The sequence below is a fragment of the Propithecus coquereli genome, unplaced genomic scaffold (genome assembly GCF_000956105.1).
Source record: "Propithecus coquereli isolate 6110/MARCELLA unplaced genomic scaffold, Pcoq_1.0 Scaffold126, whole genome shotgun sequence".
In the NCBI taxonomy this organism is placed as follows: Eukaryota; Metazoa; Chordata; class Mammalia; order Primates; family Indriidae; genus Propithecus; species Propithecus coquereli.
The window spans coordinates 49,528-70,582 of record NW_012136747.1 but is presented as its reverse complement, the minus strand read 5'-3'; the positions used below and the strand labels follow the sequence as shown (position 1 = coordinate 70,582).

Genomic DNA, 21,055 nt, shown 5'->3' with positions numbered 1-21,055 from the left:
AGGTTTTTCATCCAGACTCTATGGGTGGGTCTCAGGAGGGTCCATGATAATAACGGTGGTGGTGATGATGACGGTGATGATGGTGATGGTGATGATGGTGGTGGTGGTGACGGTGGTGATGGTGGTGGTGATGGTGATGGTGACGGTGGTGGTGATGGTGATGGTGGTGATGCTGGTGGTGGTGGTGATGGTGGTGGTGGTGGTGATGGTGGTGATGGTGGTGGTGATGGTGGTGACGATGGTGATGGTGACGGTGGTGGTGATGGTGATGGTGGTGATGCTGGTGATGGTGGTGATGATAATGGTGATGATGGTGGTGACGGTGGTGACGCTGGTGCTCACGGTGGTGGTGGTGATGGTGGTGATGATGATGGTGGTGACACTGGTGGTGGTGGTGATGGTGACGGTGGTGGTGATGGTGATGATGGTGATGGTGATGGTGGTGATGGTGATGGTGATGGTGATGGTGGTGGTGATGATGGTGGTGGTGGTGACAGTGGTGGTGGTGGTGGTGACGATGGTGATGGTGACGGTGGTGGTGGTGGTGGTGACGGTGGTGATGATGGTGACGGTGGTGGTGGTGATGGTGGTGGTGATGGTGATGGTGGTGGTGATGATGGTGATGGTGGTGGTGATGATGGTGATGGTGGTGGTGATGGCGATGGTGATGATAATGGTGATGGTGGTGGTGGTGACAGTGGTGATGGTGGTGACGGTGGTGATGATGGTGACGGTGGTGATGGTGGTGACGGTGGTGGTGATGGTGGTGGTGATGGTGATGATGGTGACGGTGGTGGTGATGGTGGTGACGGTGGTGATGGTGACGGTGGTGGTGATGGTGATGGTGGTGATGCTGGTGGTGGTGGTGATGATAATGGTGATGATGGTGGTGACGCTGGTGCTGACGGTGGTGGTGGTGATGGTGGTGATGGTGGTGGTGATGGTGGTGACAGTGGTGGTGGCGGTGGTGATGGTGGTGATGCTGGTGATGGAGGTGTCGATGGTAGGGATGGTGGAGGTGGTGGTGATGGTGGTGACAGTGGTGGTGGCGGTGGTGATGGTGGTGATGCTGGTGATGGAGGTGTCGATGGTAGGGATGGTGGAGGTGGTGGGGATGGTGATGGCAGCTGTAATACCTGGAATACTTACTGTGAACCAGGCATTATTTTTAGCACTTCACATGCATTAGCTGATTTAATGTTTCCAGTAGCCACACCGTGGCAGATGGTATTATTATCCCCACTAACAGATGGCCAAATTGAGGCATAGAGAGAAGTCCATTTCTTTGCTCAAGGGCACGCAGGTGATAAGAGGTGGACAATTCTAACTTAGATCTGACCCCAAGATTCCCCTGAAGTTGGGTGTAAGATCCTGTGTGTGGCCATTTTTCTGCGGAGAGAACCCTTAGCTTTCTGCAGACGCACAGGGCAGGCCTGTGTGGATGCCCCGCCTCCATGCCACTCCCGTCATTCTGCAGCCCTGGCCACCTGGTCTCCTTGGCGGGCACTTGCTGTCGTGGGGATCCCTGGGGAGAACTCAAGCCTGGGGAGCAGGCAGCCCCTCAGTGCCGGCCCCTCCCTCTGTTTCTGCTCTCACAGGCCCTGAGCGCCAGGTCTCTCCGTTCTCACGGAGCCTGCTCATGGCTGGCTGTGGGAGCCCCCTTGCCTTCCCCCGCCCCTGCCAAGAATCACAGGGAGCCACAGCCTCTTCCTCGAGGCCAAGAGCTCAGGCTGGTAGGGGCTTGGGGAGATGGTGGCCCGGTGCGTTCTGCTGCTTTCATTAAAAGCGAGTTCTCCCGGCCTTACTGGGAGCTGTCTTTTGAATGAGGGCGTTGGTTTCAGCTTGGAAGGTTTGGTTGCAATCCCAAGGCAACAGGTAAAGTCCTGCTCAACATCTTGTTAACAAGTTATTCATTATTTCTCCATGATCTTAGGAAGGAAAAAAAAAAAGAAACAATTTTTTCGTTAGTCCGATCCTCTCTCACTGACCACCACTCGTTAAACATTAATTTCTCCTCTCCTGGGCTGGTGTCCGAAACAATGAAAGGACCTTTGACCCCCAAGTGACCAGTGTGGTCACCCATCCTCCTCCGTCACAGGAGTGTCCAGGAGACAGCACTGCAGGCTCACAGGGTGGCGGAGAGAGCACCAGACCTGGATTTGGAAATGGCTTCTCCACCGAGTCCCTGCGTGAGCCTGGGGACCGCCCTTGCCCTCACCAAACCCCAGTCTTCTAGTCCGGAACCGGTCAGCGTGGGACCAAGTCCGGGTTTTCCAATGGTGTTCCCTGGCGCGCTGGTGGCTGCCGCCAGGGTGGAGCCACTGGGTTGACAGCCAGGGGTGCTAGCCGCTCCCCGAACGGTGCATGTGCCAGGGGAGGGATTCGCGTGGCAGCTTTGGGCGCATGACAGCCAGCACACGGGGGCCCAAATCCTGCACCATCTCGCCTCTCTGAGCCCCAGGCTCCTCATCTGTGAAATGGGAGTCATCCCGTCCTGAATTCACAGCGTTCTTGCGGCAGCTCAGCCTGTCTGTGTCATGGACTTACCTGGGGCCTGGCAAGAGTAGGTGTGCAGCGAATGCTGGTGACTGTCTCCTAATCCCTGGTCCTCGGTCCCCTCCTCCATGAGACAGAGAGAAGCAGACGTGTCTGGCCGACCTTGCCGCAGGGCGAAGGTCCCTGGGGCGGCAGGTGGGGAGGCGATGCTGTGAGGGTGACTGTATCTGTGCAGGGCTGTGTAACTGTCACGAACTGGGGGCTAAAACAACAGCAGTCGTTCGCTCACAGTCCCGGAGGCTGGAAGTCTGCAGCGGTCTCGCCAAGGTTTGTTCCTGTTCGGAGGCTCTGAGGGACGATCTGCCTGCTCCTCTCTTCCAGCTTCTGGTGGCGCTGGCATCCTCGTCGTTTCTTGGCGTGGAGACGTCACTTCGACTCTGCCTCCGTGGCCACCTGGTGTTCTCCCCTCTGCCTGTGTCTGTTTTCACATGGCCTCTTACAAGGACACCAGTCCTGGGCTGTAGGGCCCCCACCAATCCAGCATGACCTTAACTAATTTCATCTGCAAAGAGCTTCTTTCTAAATAAGGTCGTGTTCACAGGTACCGGGGGCAGCAACACATCTGCGTGCGGGACAGTCTGACCCACAACCGTGGTGGCAGCGATGATGGTGATGGTGGCTGTCCTAGTCTGTTGGGCTGCTATGACAAAACACCACACACTGTGTGGCTTATTAATGACAGAAATTTGTTTCTCACGGTCTGGAGGCTGGGAAGTCCACGATCAAGGCAGTGGCAGATTCGGTGTCTGGTGAGGACCCTCTTCCCTGTCCATAGATGACAGCTTCTTACGGCGGAAGCTGGGGTCTCTCTCTCTCTCACTGGTCCCCGTCACCAGGGCGCCACCCTCAGACCTAGTCACCCCCTGAGGGCCCCACCTCCTAATACCGTTACCTTGGGGATTAGTTTTCAAACGATGCATTTTGTGGGGACACATACGTTCAGACCACAGCAGTGGTGGCAGAGGTGGTGACCTTTGAACACTAAAGTCATGTGGGGTCATCCGATGACTTAAACCTAAGGGACGATTCTCACGCCTTGGTCTGGATGCTCTGGTTGCAAATGGCTGAAAAACCCAGTTCAGATGGCTTAATATTGGCCTCTATGGCAGGGAAGTGCCAGGCATGGTGGACGACTGGTTCAGTGTGCTCCAGCTGTCTGCCCTTGGGACAGTGTCACAGCTATTGACAGCTCCCAAGGCTGGAAGCTCACTGGTTTATACACAGAGGTGACAGTGTTCTCTTTTCTCATCACTGAAAGAGTCTGATTTCCTCAATTAAGAAGGAGGATGAAAAAGAAAAAGCAAGAGTCCGAGTTTCCCTCCCGTTGGGAGAATCTAGTCACACATTCATCATGGAACCAGTTGGGGGGACGACTCGCAGCTGTGGGTCCAGGTCTGGGCTGGGACTACATTACGGGCCAGGGCCACCAGGCCCCCCTCCCGCTGGCGCAGGCCCAGCCCTACCCGAGCTCCCTGCTGGGCACTTCAGGGGAAGCCACCTGGACACTCCTGTCTTGGTTGTGGCTCCATGAGTCACACCTGGGGGAGGGGGGAGGGGCAGGTTCCTGGGGGTGGAGGGTGGAGAATGTTCTCTGTGGATTTCCTTAGAGGGGCTTGGAGCAAGGAAGGTCTTTGGAAGAAGCAGAGATATATATTTAATTAATATATAATGCTGATATATGAAATATATTAATATATGATATATATATTTTTAGCATTTTCGTTATGTAAATAATACTTACTCATCGTAGAAAATGGAAACTAGAGGTTAGCAAGAGGAAACAGGAAAGAGAATTGCGGTGACCCCGTGGCCCGCCAGCGGGCCTGGCGGGTGCCAGCTCTGGGCTGTGGGTCTCCGGCAGCGAGCTGGTCCCGCGGCCTGGCCCCGTGGAGCGCCCCTGCCCTGTGGACGCCCCGGAGTCTGGCCAGGCCCCCTCACCACCTGCTCTTCTCCCGCAGGCAGCCCTGGTTTTACGGCTGGGGGTTTAACCTCCCGAGAGGCCAAGCCCTGCTGGAGAAGTGGAGCCTCATCCCTGAAGGCGTAGACATCCTGATAACCCACGGGCCACCCCTGGGTAAGAACCGCGCCCTGCCCGGGGGCGCTGGGGTGGGGCTGGCAGGGCCTTGGGCTGTCAACCCGGCCTGTCCAGAGGAGCCCTGGACGGGCTCTGCTCTGAGTCCAGCTTGCTGGGGTGCTGGGGACACGTCTCCCTGTTGTCCCCCCCATATGCTGAGCGCCTACTGTGTGCTGGGGCCTGACTTGTTCCCCGCCGGGCTCCTCGCAGCAGCAGGGGGCTCAGGAGCACTGGCTGTTCCACAAGTGGCGCACCGGCCCAGACCCTTGACTCTGCAGACCCGAGTCCTGGGTGAGGGACCCCACCAGGACCCGGCACCGGCCTTCATCCGAGCAGCCCTCCCCCGCCAGAACCCTGGGACCAGCCCCTCACCCGCGTCCCAGCGTCCCCAGGGAGGTGGATCCTCCTCCCAGCATCACTCCTCTCACCCTCACCCGCCCCCGGTCCCACCGGGGTCTCACTCGCTGCAGACCACTTCCTGCCCCCGCCGCTGTCGCACGGGGGGCTCTCTCAACTCTCCCCTCCCCCTTTCCCCACGCCTCACAGCCTCTCCATGTGGACGGTTCTGTTCTGCCTCCAAACGCTCCCAGCTCCTTCCCTGTCTCCACCCCTGCTAGCCCTGCCTCGGTCCCGGCCCGTGTCCTCTCCCCCGACGGCCACCGTGGCCTCCTCACTGGCCCCTCAGCCCTGAGTCTTGCCCCTTCCAGTCTGTAGAATGGGGTTCTCTGATCCTCGCGTATGCCATGCCATCCCTCTGTGACCCTTGATGGCTCCCTCGGTCCTTAGAATGAAGTTTAAACTCGCGGCACCGTGGCTCAGCCCAGCCTCTTGCTCCCCCCGCCGCCTCCACGTACCCACCATCGCTCCCTCTGTGCTTGGGGCCGGCCCCTCTGTGGGTGACGCTGGACCGGGAGTTAACCCCATGCCGCGCTATCCTAGAGGGAGGGGCTTGCAGGCTGCAGGGTGGAGGGAGAGGGGACTGCTGGCAGAGGGGCCGGGAGCCCTGCAGAAGGGGTGCACCAGCGCGGGGTCTGGGGACGCCGTGGGAGAGACGGCGGTAGGGCGCGGCCCAGCTGGAGGGTCATGGGCTCACACACCTGCCAGGACGAAGCTCTGACACCCTGCGCCACCCGCCCAGCCGGTGCCCTCGGCGCCCCCCACACCCCGAAGGTCAAGAAAGGAAGGTTTGTTAGCCCCGCTTGTGAGGGAGCCCAAGGCCCAGGGCTCTGCCCGGCTTCAGGCAGCACAGTGAGACTGGGGCCAGGTTAGTGTCGCCCCCCCAAAGCCTCCTGACCCCTGCGACAGGTTCCTTTCAACACGTGGTGTCGTCACTTAGCGTGGGCAGCAGAGTGTTTTTGTGTCCTTCTTTCCCTCCCCCTCCCCAACCCCTCCCCCTCCCCCCCTCAGTCTTGCTTCCTGGTTTCCTTTTTTCCTCTCTTTTCCTTTCCCCTCCCTCCCCACTTCCTGCTCCCCTCCCCTCTTCCCTCCCCTTTTCCCTCCCCTCTTCCCTCTCCTCTTCCCTCCCTCCACCTGCCCTGCAAACACAGTGTCTTTGGCTCCCTGCTCTCTGGACGCCTGACCCCAGCCACTTGTCACCCAGAGCCGGGCTCCTGTCCTGGCACCTGTCTGCCAGGAGTTCCAGCTGGCGCTGCCCGTGTGTCGCCGTCCAGACTACCAGACTACACGCCAGGAAGCCCCAAGTTAGAGGCCCCTCCCGGCCAGCACGTGCGGGGACTGAGAAGGGCCAGCCTCATGCATGGCGGGTCCCCGTGCCCAGCACAGCACCTCTGTCGAATGCGCCTGAGGCACTGAGAGGTTCAGTGACTTGTCCAAGGTCACACAGCCAGTAGGCAGCAAAGCCTGGGGTTCAAACCTGGGCTCTGTGCCAAGTCTGCGCCCCACCATTCCCACCCCTCTTCTCTGCTTCCCCGACCCCCACCTGTCCGTCTGTCTGTCTCTCATCTTTAAGTCAGTGCTGCAGCTTGCTTGGCGCCCCTGTCCCTTCCCGGCATTTGCAGGAGCCTGTTTCGCCCCCCAGAGAGGGGCCGAGACGGACGAATTGTCCGCTTGGAGTGATCAGTTACTGTTCTACTGTTTGTGTGCGGGGTCCCGTGAGGATTCGAAGCCGCTGCCGTCGGGGTGGCTCCGGGAGGCAGGGGCGGGGGACAGTGCAGGGCGGACACAGCAGCCACGTGAGCTGTGCTGCGTGGACGAAATTCATGCTCATGATTTTGTGTTGTTTGTTTACAAAGTTTCCAACATGGAAATCTCACTCCTGGGCTGGGTGTGGGAGGCCCTGCTCTGCCACCAACCACCAGGGTACTCTGGGGCCTCACCTGTGCCTCTCAGGCCTCCATTCGCTTATCTCTGAAATGGGTGGACGTCACCCTCGAGGCCACTCGAGCATGAATGGTCTGGGGGCGCCAGCGGCTCCTGCAGGGAGGCTCTCAGTGTCACCCTACAGAGGAATGGGGGTGGGCGGAAGGCCCCGGATGGGACTCGGCAGTTTCCATCCCTGGAGGCTGAGGCAGGGCAGGGTTCGGAGAGCCTGCTGGGGGGTGTGCCCAGGCCTGAGGCCAAGAGCCCCGTGGATCTCTCTGAGGCTGCAGATGCTGCCACCTGGGCTGTGCGGGGCTGGGGGCTGGGCCTCCCAGGCCCTGTCATTGGCCCCCTGGTGTCCCCCCTGCACAGGCTTCCTGGACTGGGTCCCCAAGAAGATGCAGCGGGTGGGCTGCGTGGAGCTGCTCAACACGGTTCAGAGGCGCGTCCAGCCGCGGCTGCACGTCTTCGGCCACATCCACGAAGGTCAGCTGGGAGTGGGGGAGCGGGCCTCACACCGGGGGGCTCCTGCCCGACCCCTCAGAGGGCCACATCCCCTCCTTCAGCCCTGGTCACCTCCTCCCTAATCTCCTTATCCAGAAGGGAGATTACCCAGTTATGCTGTTCACTTGTAAATGCCACGTACACGCATTGGCTGTCAGTCAGCCATTGCTGAAATGTCCGGGTGACAGGAAGACAAATGCAAACTCTTGCGAGACTTCGGGGTACATTTTGCTTCCTTGGGGCCTTGCAGTTCTGCTGAGCCTCTAGTCTGGGAGGTCTTCCAGATGGGCAGGGGTTTTTCAGAGGAGGGGACATTTGGACCGTGTTTGGAGGATGCATTATATCGTATTTGGTAGGCACACTACGAATTCCTCGGGGCTGATGGCCCTATCTTGTGGCTTACATCCCCAGGGCCTGCATACAATAGGTGTTTAATAAATGTGGAGCGATTGCTGCCCGCCCGAGGGCTCTAGTGGAGTGGATGATCCACTCCCCCACACACATGTGCTGACCTGGTGTTCTGGCTTCAGCCTTGGGGGCGGGAGCCACCTCGTTGGAGGGGGGATGTCCACTTCACCCTGTGGGCAGTGGCAGGGTGGCTGTGGGTGAGGGGTGATGGCAGCTCCAGCTCTGGCCGCCCCCATGGCCACAGCCCGGCCTGTTGCTGCACATGGCGTTCCCTGGGAGACCTCAGGCTCCTCACTGGAGCCTGATTTTGCCAGTTTGGCGCACACCCCTCTCTTAGCGCCTTTTAAACATTTATCCCGCCTGCGCAAGGCCTCCCTGTCACATCCCTGCTGTGGGGTGTACCGGCGCGGTTCCCCCCGAGCCTCGCCTGGCCCCCTGAACCTGTCTGTGGTTGGACCAGGGCTCCTGGTCCTCCACCTGTTCCCGGTCCACGTTGTGTCATTTTGCAGCTCAGAAGCAAACAAACCCCAAACAGTTCCCTGAGGGCCTCTGCAGCTCCTTGTGGAGGGGCAGGAGTGAGCAGGCCTCACCTGGCCCCACGGAGCTCACAGACGCCGGCAGCAGATGAGTCATCGCAGGCAGGGCCTCAGCGGCCACGGGAGAGGTGCATGGCTCGTGTGCCAGGGATGATGATGGCTGTCATTTTCTGTGGCCCCACTGTGGGCACACAGCTCCGTCAGAGCCAAGGCGCCTGTGACCCAAATCATACCTGAGCTCAGTTGTGATCTGGGCTGAAGGATGAGGATTCAGACAAGCAGAGGTGGCGGGAAGAGGGTGTGAGGGAGGCAGAGATGAACACACATCACGGTGATGGTGATGATGGTGATGATGACAAAGGTGACGGTCATGGTAGTGATGACAGTGATAGTGATGTGGTGACGATGGTGGTGATGATGTCAGTGATGATGTCATCATGACCATAATGATGTCAATGATGATGATGATGGTGGTGGTGGTGATGATGATGGTGACAATGATGATAATTATGATAGTAGTGATGATGGTGATGATGATGGTGGTGATGGTGGCGATGGTGGTGATGTCGATGATAGTGATGATGTTAGTGATGATGATGTCAACGATGATGGTGGTGGTGGTGATGATGATGATGATGGTGATGGTGATGATGTCGATGATGATGGTGATGGTGATGATGTCAATGACGATGATGATGATAGTAGTGATGATGGTGATGATGATGGTGGTGATGGTGGCGATGGTGGTGATGTCAACGATGATGGTGGTGGTGGTGATGATGATGATGATGGTGATGATGATGGTGTAGGCACCAAGGCCCTTGGCCTCAAAGTTTCTGTGAAAAATCACTGACATGAGGAAGATTGATTATTAGGAGAAAAGGCGTAACAGCGGAGCCTTCAGACTGAAAACACAAAGATACAGGGGAAACTGTCCATTTTTATGCTTAGGCTCAACGAAATATGGACAGCCATATAGAAATATGTGTGGAAAAAAAGTGTGATCTGATGCTAATCGACTGAGTGAGGAAACCCAGCAAGGCCTGTCTGTCTGGATTCTTCTCTGTGCAGCATCCTTCCTTCTGGGTGTGGGGCAGGACCCTCTCTGGAATGGGGGTCTTATGGCCTGCAATCCAACACGTAGGTCAGATAATTTCTTTATGGCCAGTTTTTACATAGAATAACTTTAGGTTTTGTGGCTGGCTTTCAGGAAAAAGCGTTCTGATGTCAATGACCTGCCTTAAGGAAGAGGAATTCTAGTTTCTATGACTAGTCTCAGGGAACAAAATGGGACTGAGAAACAGGAGGACAGGAGAAGGTCAGAGAAAAACTTTTGCTCCTGAGGCTTCTGAGGTCTTCGCTTTGGGTTACTGTTTTCTGAGCCCCAACAATGATGATAATGATGATAATGGTGATGGTGGTGGTGATGGTGGTGATGATGGTGGTGGTGATGGTGGTGATGATGGTGGTGGTGATGATGGTGATGGTGATGGCAATGATGGTGAAGGTGGTGATGGTAATAACGATGGTGATGATAGTGGTGATAGTGGTGGTGACGGTGGTGGTGATGATGATGGTGGTGACGGTGGTGATGATAGCAGTGATGATGGCAGTGGTGATGGTGGTGGTGACGGTGGTGGTGATGGTGGTGATGGCGTTAAGGGTGATGGTGAAGATGATGGTGATGATGGTGGGACTCACTGTGTGCTGCTCGTGTGCCAGGCACTGGGCTGAGCACTGTACATGGATGATTTTTTCATTTAACCTGCACGTCAGCTTGGAAGCAGCATCTATCATTATCATCTCCATTTTACAGACAAAGAGATGGACCTTGAGGGTTTTTAGTAGCTTGCCCCAGACACACCCAGCCCATGTGGCTGAGCGCCTTCTGCCCACGACGCCCACCAGACCCTCGCTGCTCTGGGTCCTGGCCTGAAGGCGTGTGCTTCCGTTCCAGGGTACGGTGTCATGGCAGATGGGACCACCACCTACGTGAACGCGTCCGTGTGCACTGTGAACTACCAGCCTGTGAATCCGCCCATAGTCATCGACCTTCCCACACCCCGGAACTCCTGACTGCTCCCCGCTGCTGCAGCCCTGCCCGCCACATGCCTGGCCGAGAGCACGGACCCCCCCACCACCCTTCCTTCCATGCCGAATGACCCAGACAATCCGTCTGGCTGCAGGGACTAGCCCAGCAGACTCGTTGAGGCCTTGGAATGACCCTTCAGCCTTCTGTCACCTGGAATCGGGACCCTGCGTGTCCCTATCAGGGGTTCTGTGCTTATTACTTTTTCTGCGTGTACATCCCATGTGTACCTCGTTAAAGGACCTGATGATCTCATGGCCCTGTCTTGCTTTGGAAGTGACTGAATCTTCATCCTTCTCAGCTGGACACCCTCCTGGTCTGGGAAGCTGCTGCTCTTGAATGGGTTTCGGAAGTTCTCGCACAAAATGTCCCTCTGCCCAAGGGTCGGTGTGGCTGCACACCCCAGGGTTGGGGGTGGTGGGAGGTTTTACAGCCTGGGTGCAGACAGCCCTCCCTGTCCTCCCAGGCCGGAGAGGAGACAGGCCTGCTGGAGGTGGAGCCCTCCAAGGGGGTGTTTGGGGACATCTCAGGAATTCAGACTGTCCCTGGCCGGGCCCACAAGCAGTTTGCCTGGCGTTGTCCCCCGTTTGTTCCAGTGGGCGTTTGTGCTGACTTGGACAATGGCCTGAGCATTCTGGGCACTTGCTGGCAGCCTGGATTTGGGGGATTGTATCTACAGAATGAGCCCTCTGAGGGCCCAGGGCCAGCGAGAGGCTCCCAGTCACGGTGGGACCACCCTGGGTCCCTGGGGACTGTGCTGTTCTGCAGAACTCAGCAGCCTGGAGGGTCTGCAGGCTGAGGCCGCGGCCACCCTGTCACACGTGCCTGCACACGTGCGTGCATGCACTCTCCTCTTAACTTACCCAAGTGGGTCCCGTGTTTCTTGTCACTGCCCTGCAGTGGGGTTGTGTTCCTTGGTGCGGTTTCCTTGCGCCACCAGGATTCCGTTTGTGTGCCCGCGGTGGGGGACCCCGAAGGGCTCAAAATCCTCTCTGCCCTGGTTCCTGCCAGCCCGTCAACGGGAGAGGGTGGCACCGCGACAGAGCGGGCCGTGGGTGCTGGCGGCTCCACCTTGGACAGCTGCTCTTTCTTCTGTGGATTAGGACTGGGGGTGGGGGTGGGGGAGGAGCCGGCAGGGCGGGACTGGGCAGGCCGCGAGGCAGCGTCGGGCAAGTGCAGGGTCGCATTCCGTCTTTATTTAAAATTTTGATAGGTTGTTCGTCATGCATTTTTTGGCATTAATTTTGATTTTTTAAAAAATTGAGTGGGTCTGTGGAAACATTTTGATTTTTAACACCATTACATTAAAATAGTATTTGTCCTGATTCCTGAATTTTTGCACCCCCTTTAAATTGTGCACCTGAGAGCGGGGCCTCATGCTTCCCTCTGGTCCCAGCCTGGGAACCAGCATTTGATGAGTCTTTTGCAGATTTCATCTCGTTTCATCCTCAGATGGTCCTTCAAGGTAGGTACTGCTGTCCCCATTTTAGAGATGAGGTGAGGTAGCTTGCCTGGGGGCGTATAGCACACAAGGGGCAGAGGTGGGATTTGAACCTCGGTCCCTGGCTTCACAGCCCTCACTTTGCCATGACCCGAAGCTACGTCCCCAGAAAGCAATTCATGGTCCAAGCCTCTTTTTTTTTTAAGGGTCCTGTTCAAACCGGTCTGAACTCTGAGGACTCCTGAGTCTGTGCGCAGTGTCCCAGCACCCGGGGAGGCTGTGGTTCCTCCCAGGCTCGTGGGCGAGCTGGGCTCAGCGTCGGGTGAGGCTGCCGTCCCAGGGAGCTGGCAGTGGCACCGTGTCGGGTTGGCAGGGGCTGGGCTTCCCGGGGTGCAGAGGCCAAAGTGGCTCCTGGTAGCAGGGACGTTTGGGAGCCTCTTGGGGCAGAGAGAACACAAGGCCCTTTCTGTGCCACCTCTACTCAGTTTCTATGTGGACCAAGAACTATAAACAAATCTTTTTTCCTAAGGTATCTTCAGAATATGGTGTATTTTTATGTGGGAAAGAGAAGTTATGAAGGCAGCTGTTACTTTAAGAGCAAATCCATTAAAAGTCGTGAGGTATGAAAGTTGACGGCGTGCTCCTCAATCATTTTGGCATAACTTGATCGTGGCTGTAATTTTTTTTGTCAAGCATGTCAGACAATAAAGTCTTTGTAAAAAGAAAGAGAAGTCCACGGGGGCCTCTTCCTTGCGTGTCTGGGGCGGGGGCACGTGGGAAGGGCGGGGTAGGGCGGAGCGCGGAAGCCCAAGCTGTGCACAGGCGGCAGCCGGCCCCCCTCTGCCTGCGACGCTTCCCTGGGGCCGGGGGATCTCGGAGGTGGTGTCGCGGGCGGCTCTGGGCCCTCTTGTGTTCACGCACCTGACTGCTGCATCTCCAAGCGGGGTGGCGTGAGAGGGCCAGCTCTGGACCCCCTGTGGCTGGTGCCTGAGCACCCCATGTCCTGCAGTGGCCGTCCTGCCCTGGGCCTCCCCCGCCCCAGGATCTCTGGGATCTTGAGGTCTCCCGAGCCCTGGCCTGGCCAGAGCCCCTCAGCCGCGTCCCTGATGCCCGCCTTGCCGGGCTGAGAAGCAGGCAGCAGGGAGCCCCCTCCTCACCCCGGCCACGTGCGCTGCCTGCACAGCCGGCCCTGGCTTCGTGAGAGCTCATGTGGTTTCCGGGGAGGACATTTACGCCTTCCTCGATCGGTGGAAGGATCGTGCTGTGTCCTGGAGGGTGTGGGGACAGTGAGAGGAATGGCCACAGCAGTGAGGCCACAGGAACGGGAGGAGAGTCCCAGGCTGTGGCCCAGGGCCCCGACCTGCCCTCCTGGTGGCTGGGCCGCTGTGGGTGCCGGTTCGTCGGCCTCCCCTAGGAGGCCGGTGTGCGCGGCCCACACGTGTGGCTGTTTAAGCACCGTTGGCAAAGTCCTCAGTCTCACACAATTTGGTTAACGGCAAATTTCCACAACTGCAGTGAATCCAGACATCCTAATTTAGGTCAATTACAGGCAAAAATTAGACAACTAGAGAAGGCCCCCCGCCTGCGCCCACCAAATCAGAACTTGGGGATCAGGAGGCGCCCGCAGGGAGATGGAGCGGAGCCAGGCAGCGCGGAGGCCGTCTGGGCTGAGCAGAGGCAGGCCCTGGCCAGGCGGAGGGCCCGTGCGGCGAGCACCCCTGTGCGGGGCCCCCCTTTGCTCAGAGCTGACAGCGCAGCCTCCCGTGAGCCCCCCCGCAGTTTGGGGGTCCCGTCTGTGGACCATGCGTGGAACATGGGCTGGGGCCGCTCCTCCCACCAGGCGGGCAGTCCCAGCGCACAGGGAGAGCTCTGCTCACGCCCGGTGGGGCCTAGTTCGGCCCGTGCAGGGGCAGGGAAGGGCCCAGATGGGGGTGGAGGGGCTGCCTCAGCTCCCGCCGCACCCCTCCCTGACAGCCCGTGGCCGCACGGTCCCTGGCTCCCCGCCTGCAGCTCCTAGTCCTTGGAGACCCTCCCAGAAGGCGGCGAACTCTGCCTGTGTCTCCCGCTCAGCGTCACAGCGGGTGAAAGGAGAGCGGCAGTTTCCAGGCTGCTCTGAGCTTGCCGCGCCGTCATTTCCGAGGAGGAGTTCCTGTCGCAGCGGTCACTGGCGCCTCCGTGCTGCCTGCTCGGCTGGACCTCGGGAGGCCGCAGGAAGGCTGAGCCCTGCAGTGTCGCCGCTGGGCCTGGCGTGAGTTGCTCTGCGGTGAGGTGAGGCTGTCTGTCCCCCGGCAGGGACCGGGAAGGCCGGTCGCACGGCCCAGGGGCAGCGCAGCGTGGTACAGATGTCCTCCGGCCCTGACACAGCAGGCGGGCGGTGAAGGACGTGTGTGTGGGGCCCGCGCCCTGCATCGGGGACGCAGCCTGCAGTCACCCACACAACCTCCAGAGGTTCCACGTTTTAGAGCGTTTTACCACTAGTAGTTCGTTTACAGTTTCAAGAGTCATTCTTGCAAAGACTATTTTATTTGCGCAAACTAACGGGCGAGGGCGCCCGAGGCCTGGGGTAGCCGAGCCTGTGCCCCGCCAGGACAGACACAGGCCAGGCTCGGCTTTGGGTTTTGTTCCTGGAGACACTTTGGAATATTTTCCTTAAACTCCCCAATTATTTGATTTGATTAGTCTTGAAACAAGCCCCGTGGCCCTGTCTGTGGGGGGTGCCCCGCGGGGTGCCTACTGCAGGAACGCCCGGAGGAAGTCGTTGTAGGAGACTTTCGAGGACAGCGTCTTGTCGTAATACTCCAGAATATGGAAGAACTCCTCCTCCGACAGGTTGATGCTGTACTGTCTCAGGACCTGGAGGCAGAGACAAGGGCCACTGGGCTTGTCTTGGCCCGGGTTTAAGGGTTTAAGGAGGCAGGCTGCCAGGAGGGGTCTGGGGCACGGCCACCTGTCCCTAAGCCTGTACGTCCCACCTCCAGTGTCCCCTCCTAGTAGTGTTCTCACTTCATCTGTCTCTGGCTCTCTCTCCTCTGCCTGCACAGGAAGCAGCCGCCGAGGGCAACCTCCCCGCGCATCCGGGTGTGACGCAGGAAGAGGCAGAAGGGTGGCGGAAGGCTGGTCAACACATTCAGACAAGGACGGACAGAGAGGAGGGGTCGGAGGGCAGACCTGGCCGCAGGCTTAACCTGGGTGGGGCCAAGGAGGGCAGGGTCAGCAGGTGCAGGTGCCTGGAGTGGCAGAGCTGCTAGCAGCCCACCCAGTATTGACTGCTCCTTCCTCTTCACTTCCAGAGCCCCAGTTTTCCCACAGGCTGCTCTGTCCAGCTAACAAAACATTTCTCAGCCTCTCTCAATGCTAGGTATGTTCTGGCCAGTGGAACCTAAGTGAGAATGTTATGTGGAACTTCGGGGAAGCCTCCTTTGAAGGCATGGCCTTTTTCTCTCCCTGCCTGGAATACGGATACAATGCTGGGGCTCCAGCAGCCACCTTGGACCACGAGGTGACTCTGAGGAAGGAAGACAGAGGTGAGGGGAGTAGAGCAAAAATATGGTCCCTGTGATCATCGTCCAGCCACCACACCAGCTCCAGACCACCCACCTCTGGACTTCTTTCACTTGGGGAGAAATAACCTCCCCCCTTGCTTACGCTGCTGTTATTGCCCCCTGTTGTATGCAGCTGAAACAAATTCTAATAGATAGGCCCTAGTAATAAATAAATATTAAGTCATAAATTTCCTATCTATGTTTTGTGTTGCGATAAGTTTCTAAGAGGAGACTAGGAAGTGGGGCTAGAAGGCTGGGGACTCCCGGGCTCTGTGGGATGAAAGCAGGAAAGCAGGACCTGGAGCAGGGCTGTCCGGGAGGGGCCCAGTTACTCCTTCCAACAGGACGTCTCCATTCTAGTGTCCCCTTCCCACCAAGTTGACAGAAGAGGAGAGTAACAGAATCTCGCCCCACTTCCTTCCCGTTTTCGCACGGAGAATCCCTGGCTGAGATTTATACTTGCCCCCGAAGTAAAGACAGACAGTGCGCACGTGGGCCGGAGAACCGGTGCAGGGTGTTTGCTAGGCTGTGGGGGGTGGGGCACTGAGGGGCTGAGACTTGTGTATTTACCACCCAGGGACACTGGGACGGATGCCCAAAGGTGAGCCCCAGTGTGCGCAGCAGGGGCTGGGGCACACTGGGAGGTGTCGTGGGCCAGAGACGCCCCTGTGAGTCTGCGATGAGGCCCGCGGGGGGAAGGCCCAGGCCAGCCAGGGCTCTGAGCGGCAGCAGCGGCAGCGGTGCCTTGAGGGAAGCTGGGCTCAGGCACTGGCCGGGGAGCTGGCCGTGGAGGTATGGAGCGTCCCCACCGAGCTCTGGAGACCTCCAGGGAGGAGAAGCTGGGGTCTGCATGTGAGGGGCAAGTGGCTCAGGCCTTGACAACGTGGGGGTCCGGGGTAAGTGAGGTCTGGGACAGTCGGCGCACACCCAGGCCTTCGGCAGGGGACTGGACAGGTCCCCTTTTGAGCTTTTCTGGCCACTGGCATTTGGCAACTGCTCCCTGCTCAGAGGCGCCAGATACACAGAGCTGTGCTCACCTTCCTGAAATCGGCCACGCTTAAAAGCCCCGTTCCAGCCTCATCGTAGCTTTTGAACGTGCGCCGCATCGGCCGCCAGCAGTGCACGATTTTGGGCTGAATGCGCAGCAAAGCAGAGTAAAAGGACGAAGTCTCGGCACCAACTTCTTTCTAAAAAAAGGAAAAAACGAAAACCAAGAAGGGGTGAGAGAGAAGCACTGTGGATGGGCCGATGGGGGCAGGCCCTAGGGGGCGGAGAGGCAGCTGTGGGGCTGCGGCCAGGCATCCTCCAGGCCCATCCACCCACAGCCCGCCCTCCACTGGCTCTCTGCCCAGCCTGGAGCCTGCGAGCGGAACTCTTTCTTTTTTTTGAGACAGGGTCTTGCTCTGTTGCCCCAGGTAGAATGCAGTGGCATCATCGTCGCTCGCTGCACCCTCCAACTCCTGGGCTCAAGTGGTCCTCCTGCCTCAGCCTCCTGGGTAGCTGGGACTACAGGTGTGCGCTACCACATCTGGCTAATTTTCTATTTTTTTGTAGAGATGTGGTCTTGCTCTTGTTCAGGCTGGTCTTGAACTCCTGACCCAAGTGATCCTCCCGTCTCAGCCTCCCAGAGTGCTAGGATTACAGGTGTGAGCCACCAAACCCGGCCTAGAACCCTTAACAACGATGCCATCTCTGTCCCTCTGATCGTTGCGTGCAGGCTGCTTAAAGTCGCCATCCCATTTATGTCTCCCTTCCCCTCCCCTGCAACGTGGAAGGAGGGCAGGTCTCCCACCCCATCTCACAGATTGGGGACAGGTACAGCGAGGTAAAGTGATCTGCGCTCTGACCCCAACACACCTTAGGCCTCACCACCTCCCGGGGAATGCAAGGAGAAGGCCAGGCAGATACTCAGCCAATTTCTAAATAGTTTGAAGAAAAAAAGACATTTCAGTCTGGGTCTTCTAGTAGGTTATTATAATGAAGAGTGTTAAAAAAAAAAATCACAAGGTTGTAATTATATCTAGTAATTAGACAGTACACTAAACTGTGATTATTTCATTTAGGTGCTATTATTAATAGATTGAAAACAAGATCTTTTAGCATGATTTCGCCCCAACACGTCTGAGTATCACAGAGGTGAACTGTAGGCAATAATGTGTAACACATTTGGGGAAAGTTTAATTTTAACACGGCGGCGATACATAAAACAAATTAGCAGAGAGCTAAGCTGCTTTCAATTTGACATCATTTAGCACCTATGACGGAAGCTCCCCAGGTGGCCGCCAGCTTCGGTAGCTGCCAGTCTGCGAGCAGCTGACCCACGCCCCGCAGGACAGGGCTGCCCGGCTCCCTGGCCCTCCCACACCCGGTTCCCGACACAGTGCGGGACAGCCATCCCGGCGCTGCAGGCAACGGCAGTGCCCACGCTGGCTTCCCCGAAGAAAGTGTTTCTGCTGCTGAAGGTTACAGAGAAAGCTCCCAAGTAAGTAGAAAATGAAACCACCCTTTCAGCAAAGAATTGCAAGGAGACATTTGACGTGAGCGCCACAGTTATGAGGTGCAGGGAGGCCTTGGCAGCTGCTGGAGGGGGCGAGAACTGAGACCAGGACCATGGCAGGGGCCCTGTTCTCTCCTGGGAAATTGGGCAGCCTCTCCATCCTTGTCGGTCTGGTGTGGGGATCCCAGGAGGAAGGCAGGATGAACTATTCTGAACCACTGAGTGGCACCTGGGGTGGGGACAGAGGACCTGTAGCACCTCTCACTTCACATAAACATAACCTCAGTCTGATGCCCGGGCGGCCCACGGCCAGCCCTGCAGTCGCACTGAGGCCGGACGGTGCGTCTGCGAGCAGGCGCGGCCTCTGCACTGGGGAGGGCCTGGAAGCGGGCACTGCTGCTCGTGATAGGAGAAGCCCACCGGCCAACCCTTAGAGGCCCTTGGAGCCCAGCAGACCTTCCTCTCATTTACGGAAGGGGAAACTGAGGCCCAGAGAGGCGGCGGGGTGGGGGGGGGGACAAGGCCAGAGCAGGCAGGAGCCCTGCAGGCCACGTGGTCTCCGTGCTCCTCCAGCTGTGGTTCTGGCCCCATGAAGATCTAACGAGGACAGCCTATCTCAGAAGAACTGAGCTAGCAGAAGACACGTCTTAATTTTAAGTTGTTTTTTTTCCATAAACTTGGCCTAAGCCTTTGATACTAGCTGCTGCTTGTCTAAACTGGAACCTACACTAAGATGGTACCTAAGTGTGCACAGAATGGGAAATCTAGAGGTGCAGACACTTTCTGTGTGGCCCCTGCTTACCTGTTGCTGGATCAACCCACTCTCTCTCCATTTCCTCCACCACTTGCCTGCTGCCAGGCGGGAAGGGCGGGGGCAGGAGGAGGCAGGGCGGGTGCCGCCTGGGGTCTGCCCTGCACTTTTTGTCCCTCCAGCTGAATCATAAGGTGGTTGGATTCTGCTGTGTTTGTTCCCCAAATTGATAATGCCAGTTGTACTTCTTTAATTCAACATAACTTAATTGGAATATCTCAGATGATGGAATCAGAACATTAAAATAGCATCTTTGGCTTCGTGTTTAGAATGGCTGCAGCAAGGTGAGTCAGTGAAAACACTGATGCACTCGCTGTGGGTTTCAGTTATAAATTGCAAATGATTACAAATAAAAGGTAAAAATCTGCAGGAATTGTGCCCTCCAGTTGCTATTTAAGTGTCTTCAGGTTCTCATTCCTCTTCAAAGAAACAGAAAAAGAAAATTGTAGACCAGGCATCTACAATGTCTAGTGTAGTTTACGCGAGAAAGATGTCGGGAGACTCTAGCCCGCCACCCGCACTCAGCAGTGGGTCTGGCCTGTCTCCAGTGGCCGTCGCGTGAGTCCACATTTAACCCAGACACTGCCTTTGCTACAACCCGCCCCGCCTGCTCTGCCTTTTCAGGGAACTGACCGGTCATTGCTCCCAGGGGGTGGACGAGGGGCTAGACTGCTAGTCATGGGGACGCTCTGGAAGAGCCATGATAATCAGGTGTCTGCCACCCGAATGAGTTGGAGAACCCAGGGTCCAGGCTACTGGTTCTGTCTGGGGTCTCCAGACCCTTCTAGGGTTCCACAAGGAGAGAAAGGAAATCTTTGAGTTACTTCCAAGAAAGTAAATTTCTGACCTGTTTTCAATGTCCCCAAAAGCCTGGTGGCGGCCTTATCCCTACTCACAGCCCCTGCCTCCCAGGTGTGAGCCCCCGACCCACAGGTGCTGGCTTTGGGACATGACAGCCCCTGGTTACCTCAAGCTGACCTGACAACTGCCTGGCACTGTCCAGGCCTCTACATGATGGAGGTGGGGCGACAAAGCCTTGCTCGACAAGTATCAGATGTGTATAGGGAACGTCTGAGTAGGGTCTGTGGGGACATCGGACAGACGAGTCCTGGCTGGCGGCAGAGCTGGGCTGGGCTCTGGCGTCTCTGAGCCCCGAGTCAGCACCTTTGCGAGCCCCTCGAGCCTCGCCCCCTCGCTCCCGGGACGCCCGCGTACCATTTTGTGTGCGTTCTGGATTTTCATCCTCTGCAGCAGTGAGGTTTCCTTTGCTTTTAACAGGAGGACGCAGCTCTGAATGAAGTCACAGTAGGCAAATTTCCCCTTGTTCTTCAAGTCGTACTTTATAAGGAGCTGCTGACGCTCCTCTTTGCTTATGTCCAGGTTGAATTTCTCCACGAGAGCTACGGACAAAAATGGCAGTTCAGTTGGTGGCAATTCATCCATTCATCCATTCATCCATTCATTCATTGAACACTTCCTGAGGCTCCTCCTCTGCTTTAGGCTCTGGCGTGGTCCTTGTTTCACAGAATTCACAGTTGGCGGGTGGACGTGTATGGAAACAGACATACACGACAAATTAAGGGCAGCAGGGAGGGGGACCCGAGTCCTACTGCCCACACCCTCCTGGGTTTGTGTGGTCACCAGAACTGTGGTCACAGCGAACGGACACAGACTGTGGGAGCAACGACTGCAGAGGGGGAGGTGAGGACTTGGGGGCAGGGCAGGGGCACACGGCAGCAGGGGAAGGGTCCACCAGCCGGGCGTGGGCCTGGCGGGGCTGGGCTGGGGGCAGTTCAGACTTGGCCTACACCATGTATTTTTTAACTGGGCTGCAGATATATGCCCTTGAGAGTCTGTTTAGCTATGCAAATTTATATGTTTTGAGTTTTCACTCCAATGACGACCATCTAAAATATATCGATATACATTCTGGATACACGGACCACCCTTAAGAGATAGCCGCCGTGCAGTCTCGGGGTTCGAGCCTCGCTTTCTGACTAGGGTTACTAGGGTTCCGAGGACGCCACGGTGGGGTATCTTCCCAGCTGCCATGAGGCTGGCACATCTTAACACCAAAATACCAACACCTGCCCTGTGCTTTGCACTAGTACTCGTGCTGAATTCTCTTGCTAGTTATAAAGACAATGCCTCTTTTCGAGTGACAACTAATACTTGAAAGAGACTTATGTAGGATGAGATTTTTGTTTAAGTTTATTAAACTGAGACTTTGAGTTGTCATCATGAAAGAACAAAGTGTCAAAGAGTGGAATACCATGTT

General features: G+C 57.1%; 2 protein-coding genes across 4 annotated transcripts in view; one reads left to right on the top strand and one right to left on the bottom strand.

Annotated features, from left to right (window-relative positions):
- Positions 1–10,896, top strand: part of MPPED1 (metallophosphoesterase domain containing 1) — a 78,538-nt gene extending 67,642 nt beyond the window's left edge. For all 3 annotated transcript variants that reach the window (XM_012638011.1, XM_012638013.1, XM_012638012.1), the window contains 3 exons: positions 4,515–4,630; positions 7,322–7,435; positions 10,355–10,896. In XM_012638011.1, the coding sequence (XP_012493465.1) occupies positions 4,515–4,630; positions 7,322–7,435; positions 10,355–10,473 (349 nt within the window). In that variant the 3' untranslated portion in view covers positions 10,474–10,896. The remainder of the gene's footprint in view (positions 1–4,514; positions 4,631–7,321; positions 7,436–10,354) is intronic.
- A 3,761-nt stretch (positions 10,897–14,657) lies between these two features.
- LOC105805144 (EF-hand calcium-binding domain-containing protein 6-like) overlaps positions 14,658–21,055 on the bottom strand; it is a 26,512-nt gene continuing 20,114 nt past the window's right edge. Inside the window, exons 5-7 of the mRNA XM_012637963.1 lie at positions 19,993–20,177; positions 16,507–16,656; positions 14,658–14,780 (exon numbers count right to left, since the gene is read on the bottom strand). Coding sequence (XP_012493417.1) covers positions 14,658–14,780; positions 16,507–16,656; positions 19,993–20,177 — 458 coding nt within the window. The remainder of the gene's footprint in view (positions 14,781–16,506; positions 16,657–19,992; positions 20,178–21,055) is intronic.